This window comes from Mustela putorius, unplaced genomic scaffold (genome assembly GCF_011764305.1).
Source record: "Mustela putorius furo isolate JIRA1106 unplaced genomic scaffold, ASM1176430v1.1 tig00000145_pilon_pilon_pilon, whole genome shotgun sequence".
Taxonomy (NCBI): Eukaryota; Metazoa; Chordata; class Mammalia; order Carnivora; family Mustelidae; genus Mustela; species Mustela putorius.
In genome coordinates, this window is record NW_025421294.1 from 28513542 (window position 1) to 28530959 (window position 17418).

General features: G+C 55.9%; 1 protein-coding gene across 2 annotated transcripts; it reads right to left on the minus strand.

The window, feature by feature from the left end:
- Positions 1–2315: 2315 nt before the first annotated feature.
- On the minus strand, positions 2316–17157 carry PDLIM4 (PDZ and LIM domain 4). 2 transcript variants are annotated; one of them, XM_004745019.3, is made up of 7 exons: positions 16968–17157; positions 11885–12036; positions 8094–8175; positions 3571–3752; positions 3201–3364; positions 2766–2883; positions 2316–2634 (listed from the first exon to the last, which is right to left on the minus strand). In XM_004745019.3, exons 1-7 carry the CDS (start codon positions 17058–17060, stop codon positions 2430–2432), a joined length of 996 nt encoding a protein of 331 aa, XP_004745076.2. In that variant the 5' UTR covers positions 17061–17157; the 3' UTR covers positions 2316–2429. The 2 variants fall into 2 exon arrangements, with proteins under 2 accessions (XP_004745076.2, XP_004745077.2); XM_004745020.3 differs by lacking the exon at positions 2766–2883 and having other exon boundaries at positions 2444–2634.
- Positions 17158–17418: the final 261 nt, after the last annotated feature.

Here is a 17418-nt window from a genome sequence, read left to right on the forward strand (position 1 = left end):
GACGCAGTCACTCCCTGTGTACCCCGGGATTAAGGCTAGCCCAAGTGCCTGGTGGATCCACAGCGGCGGGTGGGAGTGGGGAGCCGAGCCTGCGAGTTTGATCCTCGCTAAGCCGTGGGTGCCTCCCTTCCTCTGGCTCAGGTATTTATTTTTCCGCTTGTTCCTGCGCCTAATGGCTTCCCTGGCTGCCTGTCATCCCTTCTGCTTCTGCCTCGGACGGGATGGGGCCCGGACCTGGTCCGCGGGCGAGGCTGGGTGGGAAGGAAAAGGCAGAAGCCTCCACCACCTCACCCGACTCCCGCACAGCCTTAGAGGGCGGGAGAGAGAGGGTGCGAGAGCGTGTGTGCGCATGCGCACACGCGCGGCCCCCCGCCGCCGGGAGGGATACTCGGTGAGCTTCAGACTCGGCCTCCCTGCTCACGGTCTGACCCCTCGCGAAGCAGAAGGAGACACGGGCGGGGGGGCGCCCGCAGGACCCGGGCCTTGGACTCCAGCCCTTTTTCTTCTCGCCTCACTAGTCAAGGGACACCTGCCCGCTGCTCCGGCCTCTGCGCCCTCCGGGAGGGGAGGAGTCATTGGGAGGAGCCTTCGGAACGCTCCTCTCAGAACGACTTAAAGCGGAAACACGATGTCTACGAGAAGCAAGCAGAAGTAAAAATTTACGAGATTACGTACACAACCCCTGAAAAAATGCGGAGTAAGCACGGATCACAGCTTTCTTCGGGACAGGGCAGTTCTCACCAAGTGAGTGTGTAGAGACAGGGTCACAGTTCAAAAAGGTTGGTTGGTTTGTTCTTCCAGAGCTTGACACACTGAGTCTAAAGCTTGACAACTGGAAATGTTCAAGAGCAGCCTTGACAAGTTTGTAAATGAAGAACAAATAGGAGAGACTGGCATACTAAACTCTACAACAGTAGTAATTAAATCAATGCGATGGTGTCCGTGGTATCGAGTCCAGGAACAGAGATTCTTAAAAAATATGAAAAGATCCTATCACTAAGAAGTTAAATAAGTCTCAGAAAATGAGTGAAGGGTTTAGGGCAATTCATGCAAGAACTACTCTTGGAGAGAGAAGACCATCCTATTCCCCACTGTTCAGTCAGCGCTCAACTGCAAGCACAAGAAATATTTGTCCAATGAATGCGCATAATCGTAATCAGAGGAGTGCAAATTAAAGCAAGTACATATCTTGTTTTACTTATCAGATTGCCAAAAAGAAAAAAAAAAAAAAGATCATATCCTGTGTTGGCAAGAGCATGAAGGAAAAGGCTACTGTCGTTTGCTTATGGTAAGAGTATGAACTGATAAGTCTTTTGTGGTTTGCGATAGTACAAAATTGAAAATAGCACAAATGTTCATTAGTTGGGGCTCCCTAAATAAACCCGGATTAAGTAAATGACGCTGCTTCCAGCCTGGAGCTCGTTGTGGAGAGCACAGATCCGTGTGACCTGGAGTTTGGGACAGTTTGTTGTGTGTGAACAGCCGTAATTCACCAACTCTGATAACCATTTATATTTTTAATAAGTTCGAGCCTGTGCCTGCTTGTGCAACTGAGCAGTGAAAGGCTCCAGGTCACCTCATCGCCCTGTAACCGCCAGGTCTCAGAGAAGGGGTGTGTTTTGTGTGTTTACCCTTGGCTTTGGCGATAGGAGCTAAGCGAAGGGTGCGGCCCTAGGCCCCTCTTCCTATCTTGCCTCTCCCCCAACCTACCCCCCCCCCCCACCCCGCCCCGCCTCGCCTCCTCTCGCCTTGCTTGGGCTTTTCTCGTCTCCCACTGCCCCTTCCCGACACTCAAAGCGCTCCCCCTGCTGGGGAAAAAGGGGAAGGGGAAAGAAATGGGGTCTGGGCAAGCATAAAGTGGGCAGCGAGCGGAAAAGCAGACGGGGAGAAACCCGTGAGAACGCCGCGGGGGCCAAAGCCAGGAGTCAGATTACCGTCCGTGGCAGTCCCGGTGATCTTTCCACGGTGCGCCCTAGGGGCTGCCCTGGCTCTGCTCATGGCCAGATGGGACCTTTCCAGTCTGTACTCGCCCTTGTCATACCTTTGCACACAAAGTTCCTCACCCTGAAGAGCAATTCCCTCATTACTCAGTTCTCAGCTGACACCTTCCCTGTCTCCACCTTCCCTGACTCCACCGACGTCCAACCCCTTGACGTGGCACCCCAGGTCTCACCTCCTTTATGACTGCCCCTTGAGATTTATGTCTGCCATCCATCTAGGCTGTGGCCTCCTTGAGACAGCACTGCACCTGTGTTGCTTACCAATGCCCCCAGTGCCCAGAACATGCTTGACACTTGAACAGAGGCACTGACATGTTCAAGGCTGAACAGAGGGAATTTATTAAGAGAGGCAGGGGGCAAACACGTATTTACACGGGCCGCGAGGTGGCATTAAAAGCAGAAGCGGGGACGGGAAGTTCTGGGAGCAGCTCAGACGAGCTCCACCTTGGCATTGGGGTACACTGCCACCACGTCGTAGCCCTCGGGTGGCTTGACGCGCGCCTTGGCGTGGCTCTCGCAGTAGAGCCGCTCGTCCAGAAAGAAGTAACCGCGCTGCTTAAGGTTCAGGCCGCAGTCGCTGCACATAAAGCACTCGGGGTGGTAGAGCTTGTCCCGCGCCTTGACGATGGTGCCCCTGATGGGGAAACCGGGAGAGGACTGCTTCTGGCGACTGACGGATTCGGGAGCATGTTCCCATCCAGGGCCTCGGGCGGGGCCAGGGGAGTGCCGGGGGTGGGGATAGGGGAAGCAGGGGAGGGTACTCACACTATACCGTGGCCGCAGCGCGTGCACTCGGGCAGTCCTTGCAGGCCACTCAGCGGAGTGCCCAGCTTGCTGGCCGTGGGCTTGAGGTTGCGGGCACCGCTGGACCCAGGCCGCTCCCCTGAAAGCCGGAGCGCAAGCGGCATGAGCCAGGTGCAGAGGTCAGAAAAGAGAACTTCACTTCTTCGCGGTGTGGGATGGACCCAGCACAGCGACTGGGGACGAGGTTTGGAGGGGGGAGGAGCCGCGACGGGGGTGGAGTGGGAATCCGGACAGAGGCGCCGCGAGGAGTGTGGGACTCTTGGAAGAGAAGAGGCTGGGGTAGATGGCTGGGATGCAGGAAGGGGTGGGGTCGCAAAGGGGCGGGGGCCGGGCGGCACTCTTCAGGGCACCTGAGGGAGTGGTTAGGCAGGTGGGGCAAGATGGCAGGAGTCTTACCGCCCTCCCCGGCCTCCAGGATGCCCTGCAAGTAGCGGAAGGAGCCTGACTGCTTGGGCTCCGAAGTCAAGGTCTCAGCCGGCTCCCGCAGCATCCTGTACACCTCTGAGCCAAGGTCCACTCCGCAGTCACGGCTCCGCGGGAGACCTCTGGCTGTGTCCGTGCTGGGTAAAAGAGATGCACCAAAGGACACAGTTGTGGCACCAGCCTTCCATCTGCCAGCTCAGGAGTCTGGTGAGGTTTTTCAGAGTGAAACCAGCCAAGACCCAAAGATCAAGTGTCAGGAGTCAAGATGTGACCCAGTGAGAGAAGAGATCTGGGATTAAGGTGGGATCTGGGTGTGGCTTCAAAGGCCACTTCTCTGTACTACCTGTTAAGTGGAGACACATGCAGGGTGCTCATTTGGGTCAGTAAGGTAGCCTCATTGCTGCTGCCATTGTGATGGAATGAGAGGTGAGATGGCTGCCCATAAGGAGGTCCCAGGCCTGGCCTGCCATCTTCTAGCTCAATCCCGGTGGCTGAGGGCCTCCTGCTGGTCACTGGACTGCCATCCTAGGAGAGACAGAGGCCTGAGGCACTGAGAAACCATCTGGGATAGGGCTTCTGGCCCTTCCTTATACATTCCATCCTTGCCCTGCTATGCCAGGCCTTCTGGGATGTTGGCTGGTTACCCCTGCTCTGGCATCTTTGGGCTGTGGTGCCCAGCCAGGGAAGGACTGCAACTTGGGCCCAGTTCAACCCCAAAAGAAATGAGAAATGGCTGTGGAAAGTCAGACACAAAAACCTACATGCCTGAGACTCAACTTTGGCACATGAACCATGTGGTGATTCTGACCACCAGTGCCTGTGACAGATGGTGTTGGGGCACGACCATTCCAAGTAACCTTTTAAGGCCAGCGTGACTGGAGCAGAGTTTGTGGCTTCCTTGCAGAGATGCTCCTGGTGCCAGGCCTTCTCACCTGTCAGAACTGTGTTGGGTATTGTACGGGCCTGTAGCTGGGAACATGAAAAAGCAAGCCCCATCCTGCAACCAGGAAAAGTCATCAATCACTGTGTGCCCAAAGCACACAATGGAGTTGGGGGGCAGACTGAGGTTCAGAGGCATCATTGTGAGGTTAGCCCCCTTCAGGCCTGTCCCTTTGCCTCCATTTCATGTTCTGCAGGACAGTATGTGTGCCTTCTACAGGCAAAGCAGATGAGGGCCAGTGGCTGGCCCAGGCTCAAGGCTCGCCACCCTACTACTCCATGGCCAGCCTGGTGCCCTAGGCTGAAACATTTGGGGAAATGCCTTGACCATGTCTCCTCAGCTCGGGAGAAAAGGGCCATATCTCTGTGGGTGTGGATCTGAATGGGGACTGCGGATCTTCGTCTCTGTAGAGTCCAGGGCTATGCTGCCCCTGGCTTGCAGGCACACAGAGGCACGCACACTCTTATGAGAACTTTCACAAACACACATACGAAGACAACACACAAGGTCTAGCCAGTTCACCGACATATACCTAATTACACAGACACAGTTGCAGATACTCAGAGACTGTGCTGGATTCAGGCAGCCTCCAGCACTGGGGCACAGGGGAGCCTGCAGAGCTTTGTCCTGACTGCCCCCGCTTTTTCTGCAGCCTCGGAGCTGGCTGGGAGCTTGGGGAATGGGCAAACCAGCCACTGAGTGGGGTGGGGCCCCATTTCCCTCACCTCCACAGACAAAGGGGAAGGTCTCGCTGCCCAGGTGGGCCCCATCAGTGAGGCAATCACAGAAGGAAAACCCTCTTCCCCACTGGGCTGAACAAAAGCCCCTGAGAAACCCGAGCACTTTTGCACATGTGTCTGTAGGGCAGGCGGGCAGGCAAGGCTGGCCTGGCCTATAATGGGGACCAGATGGGCCGTGGGCTGTGGGGGCAGGGCTGGGCCTGGTAAGGAGGAGGCTGGGACAGGAAGGGGAGTCAGAAGGTCCTGGAGGAAGGAGGCCCTCACTCACCCAGCAGGGTGTGGGAGTCCACTACAGGGTCATCAGAGCCACTGCTCCCCCCAGGGCCACCCATGCAGCTGCCTCTCTCGGTCTGAACTCAGTAGTTAGGACACACATGGTGACCTCAGTCTCGGTATGAGTCCCACACTTCTATCATCTCTCTGAATCTGTTTCTTTATCTGTTAAATGGGGGAATGTGATGGTCTCTACATCCTAAGTTCCTTGTGGGGATAAAATGAGACAGTTGCTTGCAAAGCACTTAGCATAGTGCCTGGCACACAGCTGATGCTTGGGCTGTCATGGGCATTCCTGAGTTCTTATTCCTATTTCTGGATGTCCCCCACTTTGTGTGTAGTGCACCTGGTGCCACGTGCTCCCCGTCTCTGAGTACCTGCCAGCTGTTTGATTTGGTTGTTGAAGCCTCAGTGGGAAAATCAGCAGAATGGGGGTAACTGCCTGCTTGTTCATCAGCTCTCACGTGACCGTGGTCAAAATCTGGGACACTCAGGACACCTGGGTGGCTTGGTCGATTAAGCACCTGCCTTTAGCTCAGGTCATGATCCCAGTGTCCTGGGATGGAGCCTCCATCAGTCTCCCTGCTCAGTGGGGAGTCTGCTTCTCCCTTTCCCTGCTCACTCTCAAATAAATAAATAAAATATTTAAAGAAAAAAAATCCTGGGACGCACCCTGAGAGGTGGGCATTGACTCCAGAGGATGAGGTGCCAACTCCGGGAGGCCAAACCCCAGCTCCCTGCCAGTCTGGAGAGGACAGGATGAGTGTGCAAGGGCTTCCTGCTCTACCCGGCTTGCTTTAACCCATTACCTGGTTCTCAGCTTAAATACCATCCTCTCCAGGAAACCTTCCCTTATTGTCACCCTTCCTCTGCCCTGGGCTGGACCAAATGCCTCTTGTGTTCCCATATAAGTAAGGCCTGAGGGAAGAAGGGTCCCCTATTACCCTACATGACCTGCAGAACCTATTTGCATCGGGGGTGCATGCCAGCGTATTTTGTGCTGATTTTAGGGCCAACTGTGGTTTTCTCCTCTGATGTCTCTGGCTGGGCCCACCCACTGCCCACTGCAGGCAGAGGGTGGGAGCACTGTGGGGACAATGGGCCCTGTGTCTGTGTTACTGAGGACACAGCCCTGTGGAGGCTGGGTGGGGGTGTTTCTGTCACCACCCATGGAGCTCATGACTTTTAAGCACAAGAGGGGGATGGCAGCTGAGGGGCAGCCCTGTTGCTTAGAGAAAATTCCTCTGACTCCAGCCTGAGCGAGCCACTGGCAGCCTGGCCTTTGAAGAGGTCAGTAAGGGAAATTGTGGGGGCAGGGGCAGCTGCTCTCCAGCCCACCATCCCCAGGTGCCCTGGCCCTGAGCCCCTCCTGAAGGATGGACTAGAGCTGAGATTCAGATTCCAAAACTCAGGTGCTCTTGCCCTATCCACCCTGCACTCACACGTGACAGCTGGCCTCACAGGTGTGCTGGGGGCCTACACAATGCTGCTGCCTTCTGCCTGACCTGTGTTAAGCCTGGCTGACTTGTCAACCTCTGCTCACCCCTGGCCCCTTGGACCAGGTCACGCTCTGGAGACACAAGCGTGGCTACGAATCTGTGCAAGGACAGCTGAAGTCCTGGACAGAGGAAGCCAAAAGACTGTGGTTCTGCCCCATCACTTCATCCCTTGCCTCTGTCCTCGCACCCACCCACAGGAGCTTGTTTTTTTCTGAACCTGTGATGCACAGTCTCACTTCTGTGGCTTTGCATGTGCTTCCTTGCACACTGCCTTTCTCCATGCCTCGTTGCTGGCCGGATTCTTCCTAGTCCTGCAGGTCTTGGCTTGGATACTTCCTCCTCCAGGAAGCCCTCTCTGAACGCTTAGGTGAACCATGTGCCTACTCTGGACTCCTTAGGCCCTTGGCTTCTGCCATTCCAGAACTGCTAAGTACCTCTTCCTTTTCATAATGGGCATTCTCTGGCATGTAGTAAGCATCTGGCCTCCGAGATTCCAGCAAAAGTAAGTTAAGGAACAAACACCAGAACGAGAGGATTGGGATAAAGGGTGAGGGAGATGGCCTTCTCGACAGGGAAGCCTCCATGGCAAGAAAGTAGACACAAGCAGGCCTAGATGGCCATGGCCCCACATTTTGAGTCCCACAGTTCTGGTTCCATCACAGAGCAGTCCAATCTCCACCTTTTCCAAACTCTGTAGCCCAGGGATGTTGAGCTGGCTCTGGATACCTCAGCCCTGCCCCCTTGGCTACCCCTCATGTCCATGGCAAAATGAGGCCCTAGAGCAGCTCCTTCCTGCCCCCCACCCTTCTTTGAAGACAGTATCATAGTTGTGACTCCTGTCAAATGTGGAAAGGTGACTGTGGCCTGAGGTCTGCTGGGTGCAATCACAGGACAGCCAGGAGAAAACTTCAGCCTTAGGGCATTGAAGTGCCTTATATTCTAAGGTCAGTCTTGAGGACTGAGTTTGGCTCTAGCCACGTGGGTGCCCAAGGCTAAGATAAGACAGAAGAATACCCAAACAGCCTGAGGTCACTCCACAGCCTACAGCTTTCCCCAACCCAGCCCCCAAGCCAGTGACTTCCTCTTGGTTTGGCATCACTAAGCACCAGAGTGAAACCCAGCTAGGGCAATGGGGGTGAGGTAGCCCTGAGCCAAGGCCTAGCCCCGTTCCTGCCCATTCTAAGTATCTTTGTCTCAGAATCTAGGACTATTTAGAGTACAGACAGAGCCCCCAGCAGATGTTTATCACCTGGGGAGCACAGGATGGGGCATGGACATGGCCCAGAGAAGTCTGCTGCTTCAGTCTCTGGTTTGGGCATCTGAAAGCTAGACAGCAAGACATCTAGTGCAGGCCTGGCCCCTCTGCCCTGGGCTTGCTCTGAACCAGGCCAGGCCAGGTGGTGTCCATACATACCTGGGCCTCAGGGTCAATATGGATCCTCTGTGCCTGAGCCTTGCTGTCCTCTGGGGCACTGGTCCAGCTCCTGCCTTCAGGTCTGTGACAGGAATTAGGATGGTCAGATAGATCTGTTTACTGTGCCTACCATGACTGGAACCATGGCTAAGAGGGGGTGGGCTCGGGGTCCAGAGCCACCCAGGACCAGGCCTGGCACCCTGAATGGCAGAAGCCACCACCGCAGCACTTGCCCCTGCACCAGATGGTAGCTGTTGTAGCGAGGAGACAGAACTCAGATCTGCCACCTGCCTAGGGCGGGGCTATGTGTTCCATCCTCACCAGCTGCTCCAGGCCTCTCTGGTCTCATTCCCAGACAGGATGCAACAGAAGCCCTTCAACTTCCCCACTTTTTCACCCTCTCCGTGGCCTCAGCAAAAAAAGAAGGCGGGCTCATAGCAGGGCGTGCCAGGCCTCACACGTGGATCAGCGAGGAGCCCATCTGCTTATCCTCTTCCATCCACAGCCTCTGGCCTGGCTTGGAGGTCAAGCATCCCTGGGCTCTAGGGGAGGTGACATAGAGGCTTTGAGGGGTGCGCCTCCCCTCTTGCTGCCGGCAGAGTCATCACCAATGTCTGCCCAGCCCAGATGGGAAACAGGCCATTAGGAAATTCCTGCTTCACCATAGAAACCAAAAGCCAAACACCACTCAGGAGGGAGAAAAACATCATAAACCTGCCATAAGTGGGGCAGGCGGGGCTGGCGGGGCTGAAAGACTACAGGCCTGGGGCCCAGTCTTGCCATTCAGTAGCCCTATGAGGAGGCAAGCCAGGAGGTTGCATGGACCCTGGACTGACAGGTGGGTGTGAAGGGAGGCCCATTAGACCAAAGGGGCATAATGTCCCCCTTCACCTCAAAAGGCCTCCTGGGGCTTTCCAAGAACTCACCACTGGGCCAACAGCTCAACACGGCCTCTCTCCCTGCAGTTCACTGAAGGATTTTTAACTATCTATCTACACATGTAGACCACACTCCCTCTACACTTCCTCACCATGGCCCATTCCTTAAGCCGGTACAGACTAGCCTCTCTCCCCCAGAGCCTTCTGCAGGCCTGTGCCACCAAGGCTCTGCTGCCCGAGGGCAACACCATCCCCACTGGCCCCAGCCTCTCATCCAGGCTCCCGGTGACTGCCCTAACTCACAGCTCCACCTTTGGCCTCCGCCAGCTCAGAACTCTGATGGGATCAGTCTAGGACATCACATGTGGCTACGACGACCTTATACTCCCCTGAAGTTCTGCCCAGAAGAAAAGTACAAGCCTGTGGTCTGGAGATCAGAGTGCACAAAGTACCCAGAGCAAAGAGCGTAGCCCAAGGCAGCAGATCAGAATGAAGGCTTATTCAATCTCCATCCATAGGCCTTCACTTCAGGCTGGACAGGTGGCAGCATCTACCATTTTTAAGCAAAACGACAGCCCAAGGGTGGGCCATGTAATTGCATCCTGTAACATATACAATGGGCAACACAGACCTCACCAGAAGCCTGGGTTTGGAGCCGATGCCAGAAAGGTTCTGGGCCTAGAGAACATGCCCAGAAAGTATGGGTTAGCTTGGATTGTTGGATAACTGGCTCTGAGTTCTAAACAAAATAAGTATAGCAAGAAAGTTGGGCCCTTCCTTCACTTCTCTTCCTGTGGAGAAGTCTGTGGAGGGTTAGACCCCTCTGTAAATAAGCAGGGAACTGGTCTGGGTCAAACTCTGTGGGCAGGGGCACAGAATAGCTCTCTCCAGTCAGCTCAACAGGCTGATCCTCCACAGAAACCATGCTGAGGGGGGTCTGAGGAGCACAGGTCCTCTCCTAGCAGGAAGGTCAGAGAGCAGGGTCAGAGGCCTTGTGGATGGTGCCCAGAAGAAATGCTAGCCCAGAGGGTCAAGGTGGCCTTCTTAATTTCTCAGAATCTGCATGTGTGAGCACTAGGAGGTGGAGGCTGGAAGACAGGACCCCAGATTTTCACCCTAAGCAAACCCAGTACATCATAAGCATTTAATCTCCCAATCATAAGATGGTCCCATTTTAGAGCTGAGGAAACTGAGGACTTTGAGATTAAATCACTTGCTGGAGGACACCACAGTTCTCCAGTGCAGAGCTGGGAATTGAACCCAGATCTGTGATAGTAGAGAGTATGCTCTCACCTGGTCCATGGCCAGGCAGCATTCGGGGGCAGAGTAGAACAGATTAGGGGACTCTGTGGCTCCATCCATGCTTGGCTTGGAACAAATGACCAGGAAAGGAAGGAAGGAAGGAAAGGGAACCTCCACCCTGCCCCCATCCTGCTGCCCTCCCCTGACATCATTCCCTCTGGGAACCTCCTGACTCAGGCCCCCTACAAGCTCCCACTGCCTCCCCCACCCCACTCTACCAGGGCTTCCCTTCTTTAGCAATGCAAAATGAAGGCCGGAGGTGAGTCAGGGCCAAGGAAACCAGCCAAGTGGGGCAGCCGCAGAGGCCACTCGTGGGCAGAGCAGTGCTGATGTTTCCCCCAGCCAGACTATACCTCAGTCTGGGAGAGGGCGATGAATGTGATCCTGTTTGGTGGAGAAGAAAACTCAGGCTCATAGAGGTCATCTGGTATACCTAAGATCCCACAGAGTCTGGATTAGAACCAGCTCTGCTGAACTCCCAGGCCAGGGCCCATTGCCCTTGGAGTTGCACTCAGCTTCAAGAGCACAGTCAGGGGTCCTGACCCCAACCTGGACCCACAACCAGGCCAGACGCACATGGAGGCTCTCAGAAGCCTTCCTAACATGTTTAATGGCTCCCAGCCCTGCCAGCTCTAACGCATAGTTAGCCGTGTTGTGGTTTGGAGAAACTTTGCTGACACACGTCCACAGGAGGGTCATGGAAAGTCCCTGTTAGCAGTGAACGTGGCAGAGCTAAGCAGTTCTGTCTGACTTCTCTGGATCCAAGCAAGATAGGGGGAAGGGAGATCCCACTCAGCCAGGACCTGGCCACCTGCCTTTACAGCTAACCAAGACCTAGTGCCTGACTGGGGCTAGGGACACCTCAGGTGGACCTTCCATCCTAGATCATTTATAAGGCACACACACGGCCTGGGGAACCCCAATCCTCCCCCTTCATGTAGGCAATATGGCATGATACAGTCCCTAGCATCCAGATTGAATCAGAATCTGTTGCAGAGGCATGAGGCATGGTGGCGCCAGCCGAGGCAGGGCAGCCTTGTGGGGGCAGGAGTGGTGGCAGCCACTCCTAGGAGTGAGAGACACCTGAGGACAAGCTTTGCTTTCCCACTCCCTTGCTGAGGAACTTTAGGCACCCACTAACCTTTCTGGGCCTCAGCTATCTCATCTGTAATATAAGGACCACCCCAGCTTCCATTTTATCAAGCAGGTCTAAAGGTTAAATGAGGTGTGGAACAAGAAACCACTTTGAAATGATCAGCAAAAGGATCACTCACTCAGGGGTGGGAAGACTGAAATCACTGCCCCCATCCCCAGAGGCTGCCCAAGGTCTTATTTCATCGTTGATTTGGGCTGCCTGTCCCCTCCCATAAGTCCCTCAACAGATTTCCAGTCCTGAGCTAACAGGGGGCCTCTTTCCTTCTTAAGCACCACCCTCTCCAAACAGTGTCTGTCGTGCCCCTGGGAAAGCACTAGTTCCTAGGACTGGGGTGCCATGGAGCTGAGGCAGAGAGGCTGTGTGGAGCCGGGCTGTCTGAGGATGCTGACTATTCCTGACTTATCCTCCCCTTCATTCCACCCCCCGCGCCCCAGGCCAGCCTACCCTGTGCATACCTGCTCACAGAGAGTGTGAGGTGGTCGTGGCAGCCCTTGATGCGATTCTGCGCCTCCAGGTGCGTCATGAGCTCTGTGCTTTCCCCATTGATGGCCTGGATCAGGTCTCCGGGGCACAGGGCAGCCAGTGCAGCCTTGCTGCCAGCATGGACCTGTAAAGGGACAAGCCAGAGGACTGGGCATCGGCCATTATGTGGCCTTACTGTGGTCTCGGGCCTGGACCTCCTCCAACCTCAGAACCTGGGCTGTGCAGCCCTTCTGCCCACATGACCTGTGGGTGGGCCAGCCCCAAGACTGGTTGAGTTCCCATGTGGTCTTGCCACAGCCTCTGTTGTAAACACCCCCAATTCCAACACCTGAAGGACCTCTGGGGTATGAGGGCATGTAACCGGGCCTTCCTTGGGACTGGGACAAGTGGGATGTCCCAGTCCCAAGCAACACTTGTCGCTTGCATATGTGCCCACGGACATGCAAGGGATACTCGGGGACACATAGGCTCCCAGATACATACAAAGCATGGACATGTCACATATACCCTACATAGTCAGGGCCCTACCCAGACACACAGCATGGCAGTCCCTTAACCCGATATTTCCTTGTCTCCCTACTCATTTCCTTTCATCCCTAACCCCCACATTCACCTCCACCTCCCCACATTCTATCCAGACCAACTGAATATCCAGGTGCTACCGACAGCCCCAGATAATTCTCACCTCCATGCTTCTGCAGATACTCGTCTTTCTAGCTGGAACACTCTTTCCTTTGACCTCAAACCCTAATTACCAGCTTTTTCCTTCTCACCTTCACATCTTAGCAGAGAAGGCATTTCCCCTAGGAACCTCTTCTTCGGGCTCTCATAGTCCTCTGTGTACCCCTTTACCACTTTGCTCCCCTAACATTGTTAGCGCCTCATTCTGGGTCTGTGTCATCACCTCCCCAGGCAAGTCCAGGACCATGTACTTCCCGTTGCCTGCCTGACTGCACTCCTGAGTCGCTATTTGACCTCCACTTCATCAGCAGGACAGACACTCTATCAGGCCACCCCAGTGCTACTATTGACTCCAGGCAAATGGTGTCCATATCTGGAGCTTCTTACAATGCTGGTGCCCTGACGAGGGCCACATGGGGTTGAGGATAGGCTAACAGAGAGGCCAGAGTAAGGAGCCCAGGGGAATTCAGGCAACAGGGCACTCTTCACCCTTTCCCCAGTCCCAGTACCGCCTTTGGAAAGAAACTTTAGGCCCCCTTATTAAAAAAAAAATTTTTTTTTTGCAGTAATTTCTATGCCTGATATGGGGCTCAAACTTACAACTGTAAGATCAAAGTCACATGCTGTACCAACTGAATCAGCCAGAGTATAGGTGCCCTCATTCCTACCCGGCCTCTCCAGTGGTGTCCTCAAGAGCTTCCAGCTACCCCATTCCTATTGCTGGAGTTGGGAGCTCCTGAAAGCCCAGCTAGGCTCAGCCTATCCAGTTTTCAGTAGTGAGTGGACAAAGCCGAGGTGCTGGCAGCTCCTTGGCTGGAATCCTGGTGTGGGCAGCGCTGAAGCTGGCCCGCCCTGAAATAGGCTGCCCAAGGAATATTTTTCTGGAGCATGGCCCCCTCAGCAACCAGCCCACCACGAATGCTCATCCACAGGGCCTAGGCACCTGCACAAGCCTATCATCCTGGGGGAAGGACCTACTGGGCATTATCCCACCCTCCACTCAAGGCCCTGCTCCAGGTCCCTCTCCTTTGTGGACACATGCTCTGTGAAATGGCCTGGGCTCAGTGCTTTACCCATAACTAGTTCATGGCAACTTTTCAACCACCTGATGAGACAAAGGCTGTTCTCTTCCTAGAAATGAAGTAAGGGAGGCTTGGGGGAAGGGGCACCTTGCCCCAGTCCCCATGCTGGAGAGAAGTCTTCTTTTTCAGGGGGGTGGCTAGCTGCACGATGACTCAGCCAGGACAAGGGGTGCATTCAGGCCCCTGTGGGTAGAGGAAGTTCTTGAAAGCAGGGGTGGCTGGGACTCTGCCAGCTCCACTAGCTCGGGGAGTTCTGGTCAGAGAGGGCATGAGGCCAGGAAACCGTGACTCTCCCAACTGCCTTTATAAGCATTGTCTCAGTCCTCCAGGAAAGCCCATTTCTTAGGTGAGGAAACTGAGGTCCAGAGAAGTGCAGAAGGATGTTCAACTGATAAATGGCAGAGTCAGGATTTCACTGCAAGCCAGCTGGTTCCAAGTCTATCCACTAACCCCTGTGTGATTTGCTGAAGAAAGGGAGTGAGGGGAGAGACTCTCCTAGGGGAGAGAGAGTATCACAGGTAAAAAGGTCAGCATGTATAATGGCTCACTCGGAGAGAGAATAAAAGCAGTCTTCTGGGATTGAAGCATCATTAGTGAGAGGAGAGTGGGAGAAAAGTCAGAGAAGAAGCAGGGACCTGACCTGCGGGTCTTGTAGGCCCAGGTAAGAAGCTGTCATTTCTCCTGGGTGGTTGGGAACTATGGAGGGTTCTAAGCAGGGAAGTCACAGGACACAGTTTAACTCAGGCCTCTCCCTCTGGCTGCTGAATGCAGGATAAATAGACAGAAGGAAGGGAGAGGGGTACAGCGAGGTCAGTTGCACAAAGCAGGCTCCTCACCTGTAGCTTTCCCAGCCCCTTTACATTCCCGGCCCCTGCTCCACTCTGCCAAGCCTAGACACTGTGGTGGACTGGAAGTCACAGAGTCTGGGGACATATTGTCCCGTATAGTCACAGCAAGTGCCGGGCAGGCCTGGATTCCTGTCCCTGCTCTGCTTCTCTGGATGCACCCTGGCCTCTCTGAGCCTCAGTATCCCCATCTATAATGTGAGCCCAGTGGGAGCCCTTACTATTAAGAGCTCTTGTGAGGACTATCTGAGGCAATCAGGGCAAAAAGCCCCCACAGTGGGTTGAGCACATGGTGGGGGGGAGCTGATACCAGCACAAATTAGGGTGGGGCCTGGAATGCTATGGACGCTCAGCCACGGCCGCCAATCACTGTAGTTCATAGGGGAAGAAGCCCAGACCAGGGTTCTTGGGGCCTCCGCCAGGCTTCATGGGCTGAAGGTGTAAGGCCGTAGCTCCGCCAGGCAGCCAGCCTCATCCCTGTCTCTGAGTGTGGCTGTCCTCACAGCAGGGTGGGCGGGGGATGGGGGGACACGGCTCTAGAAGCATGGAAGAGGTTGGGTCTTGAGCCCCCTTGGTAAAGACACTCTCACACATCATCCGTGTCTGTAGATCTGCCCTTAACATACCTGCTGGGCAAGCTGTGGCCTGTGTCTCCCCAGCCTCAAAGATCTTCCCAGATCCCCCCCAAATCCAGGCTCAGGCATCCTGGTTCCTTAGGCCTGAGCTGCTGCCGCATGACTTTGGGGGACAAGGAGGGGATTCTTCCTGGCAAACCCTCTCCCAGCCTGCCTGCCTGCCGGCCAGGGGCCTGCATCCCAGTTAGCTCCAAACAAGGCCGCCACTGCTGCTGCCACTGTGACGTGTGGAGGCCTTTCCTCCATGGGCCAGCAGCCGCGTGGGCAACAGATGTCTCTGCTCCCCGCCGCCTGTGGCCGTCAGCCGCCGCCACTGAGCCTGTCAGCGGCCTCACGCCCAGGGTGCCTGGACTGCTGGCTGGCCTAGCACCCCCACCAGCCCGCCTTGGCGGACACACAGCAAGGCATACATGCAGACAGACACAGAGGCGCACGCGCGCACACACACACACACACACACACACACACACACACCAGTCCCCCTCAGGGAAGTGGGAGATGAAAGGCTGTGTTGATGTCCTGGGAGATGAAAGATGTGTTGAAGGCCCACCTCACTTAGCCCCAGGAACCTGGTGACCATGGGGTAAGGGCAGATGGGGGAAGTCTCCCAGGACAGCTGGGCCTGCCTGTCACCCTGGTCCCCAGAAATGGGATTCCGTGATTTTTTACTCCACCGGGTACCCACCCACTTCCAAGTAGCAGAAAGAAACCTCTGAAAGCCCAGCCAGCTTGGTCCAGCCTCCACAGAGAGAGGTGGCAACACAGTGGGGGAAGGTGATTCTCAGTTCTCCTGATTCAGGCCTCCAAAGGCAGCCTGTATGTATAAAGGATGGTCCTCAAATGGCCCCAGGTCCCTTCGCTCTTCCTTCCAGAGCAAGACCCTTCAAGGGCAGGACCTGGGTTTTGTCCTCTTTTGTCCCCTAGTCTGAGATCCCCAAAGGCAGAGTCTGACTCCCTTTTTTAGCCCTTCAAACTAAGGAACCCTGAAGCCAGACCAGGATCCTGTCTCCCTGAGACTGGGCACCCCTTCTGACAGGGCCTGAATCCCTTCCTCAGCTCCTCTGTCTCCCCAGATTAGCCAACCCCGCAGGGCTGTGCCCACTCCTCTTTCTCCTCTGTCCTAAGTCTGGGGCAATGAATGGCCCTGGAAATCAGAGAAACTGGGCCGAGGTTATTCTGGCCCCTAGCCTTGTGTGGTCTTGTGCGGAGGGGTCTCAAAACCTCACAGTCAAGTCTCTCCTTCCCCTGGAAGCCCAAAATTTCTCTTGGTCACTTCCCCTTAGGACAATTGAGGTCACAGATGAGAGTCTGACCAAAACTAGAGTGAGGAAGTGAATGGATCTTCTCCTTTTCATATTCAGAGAGGACCCCAGACCTCCCTGGGGTTACCCAGCTCTACTGGCAGGGACCTTTGATAGGAGAAGGGGTTCTCAGTCATTTTGCCCCAAATGCTCAGGCTGGGTTCAGTTTAAGCAGCATTTCCTGGCCTCTGTAGATCTGTCCAGACCCCTGGCCCAGTGAGCTCCTTCCCCGGCCTGCAGCAACTCCCCCAAAATAAGACCAGCAGGAAGGCTGGTGTTTGAACTGGGGTGGGGGTTTCCTTCAAGGGATAGGACAGGCAGGCCCGGTGCAGGGAGAGAGGGGGTTGGGACAGTACTGCCCTGCTTGGAAGCCTCCAGAGGCCATGTGTCGCCCAGGCCAGTCTTTGGCTTTCGAACCTCAGGGACGTCGGGGATCTGGGTTTCGGGTGGACCGCGAGGACAGGGTCTCAGATCGAAGACCTCCCCGCCGCCCCGTGGCCGCCGGACTCACCCGCGAGATGGTGAGGGGTGCGCTGAAGTCCCGGCCGCCTACTAGGCGGAAGCCCCAGGGCGAAGGGCCGCGCAGGGTCACGGAATGGGGCATCACGGGCCGGAGCCGCAGCCGGAGCCTGAGCCGGACACTGAGGAGCTGCCGCCACGGCCACCGCCACCGCCGCCGCCGCCTGGACGCCGCGCCCCGCCCCCGGCCCGCCCGCCCCCGAACCCCGCTCCACCCGGCCCCCGCCCCCGTTCCCCTCGCTCCCGGATTGGCCCCGCGGCCAGCCGGACCCGCCCACTTCGGGGGGCTCTGAGGACCCGCCCCTTGGCTCCAGCGCCTAGAGCCCCGCACCCCCGGCGCGGTCGCGGAGACCCCGGGACTAGCACAGCCCCGACGACGGGGATCCTGCCCTGGCCTCGCTCTGAGGGCCACGGACCCGACATGGGCCGCGGAAGCTCAGGCA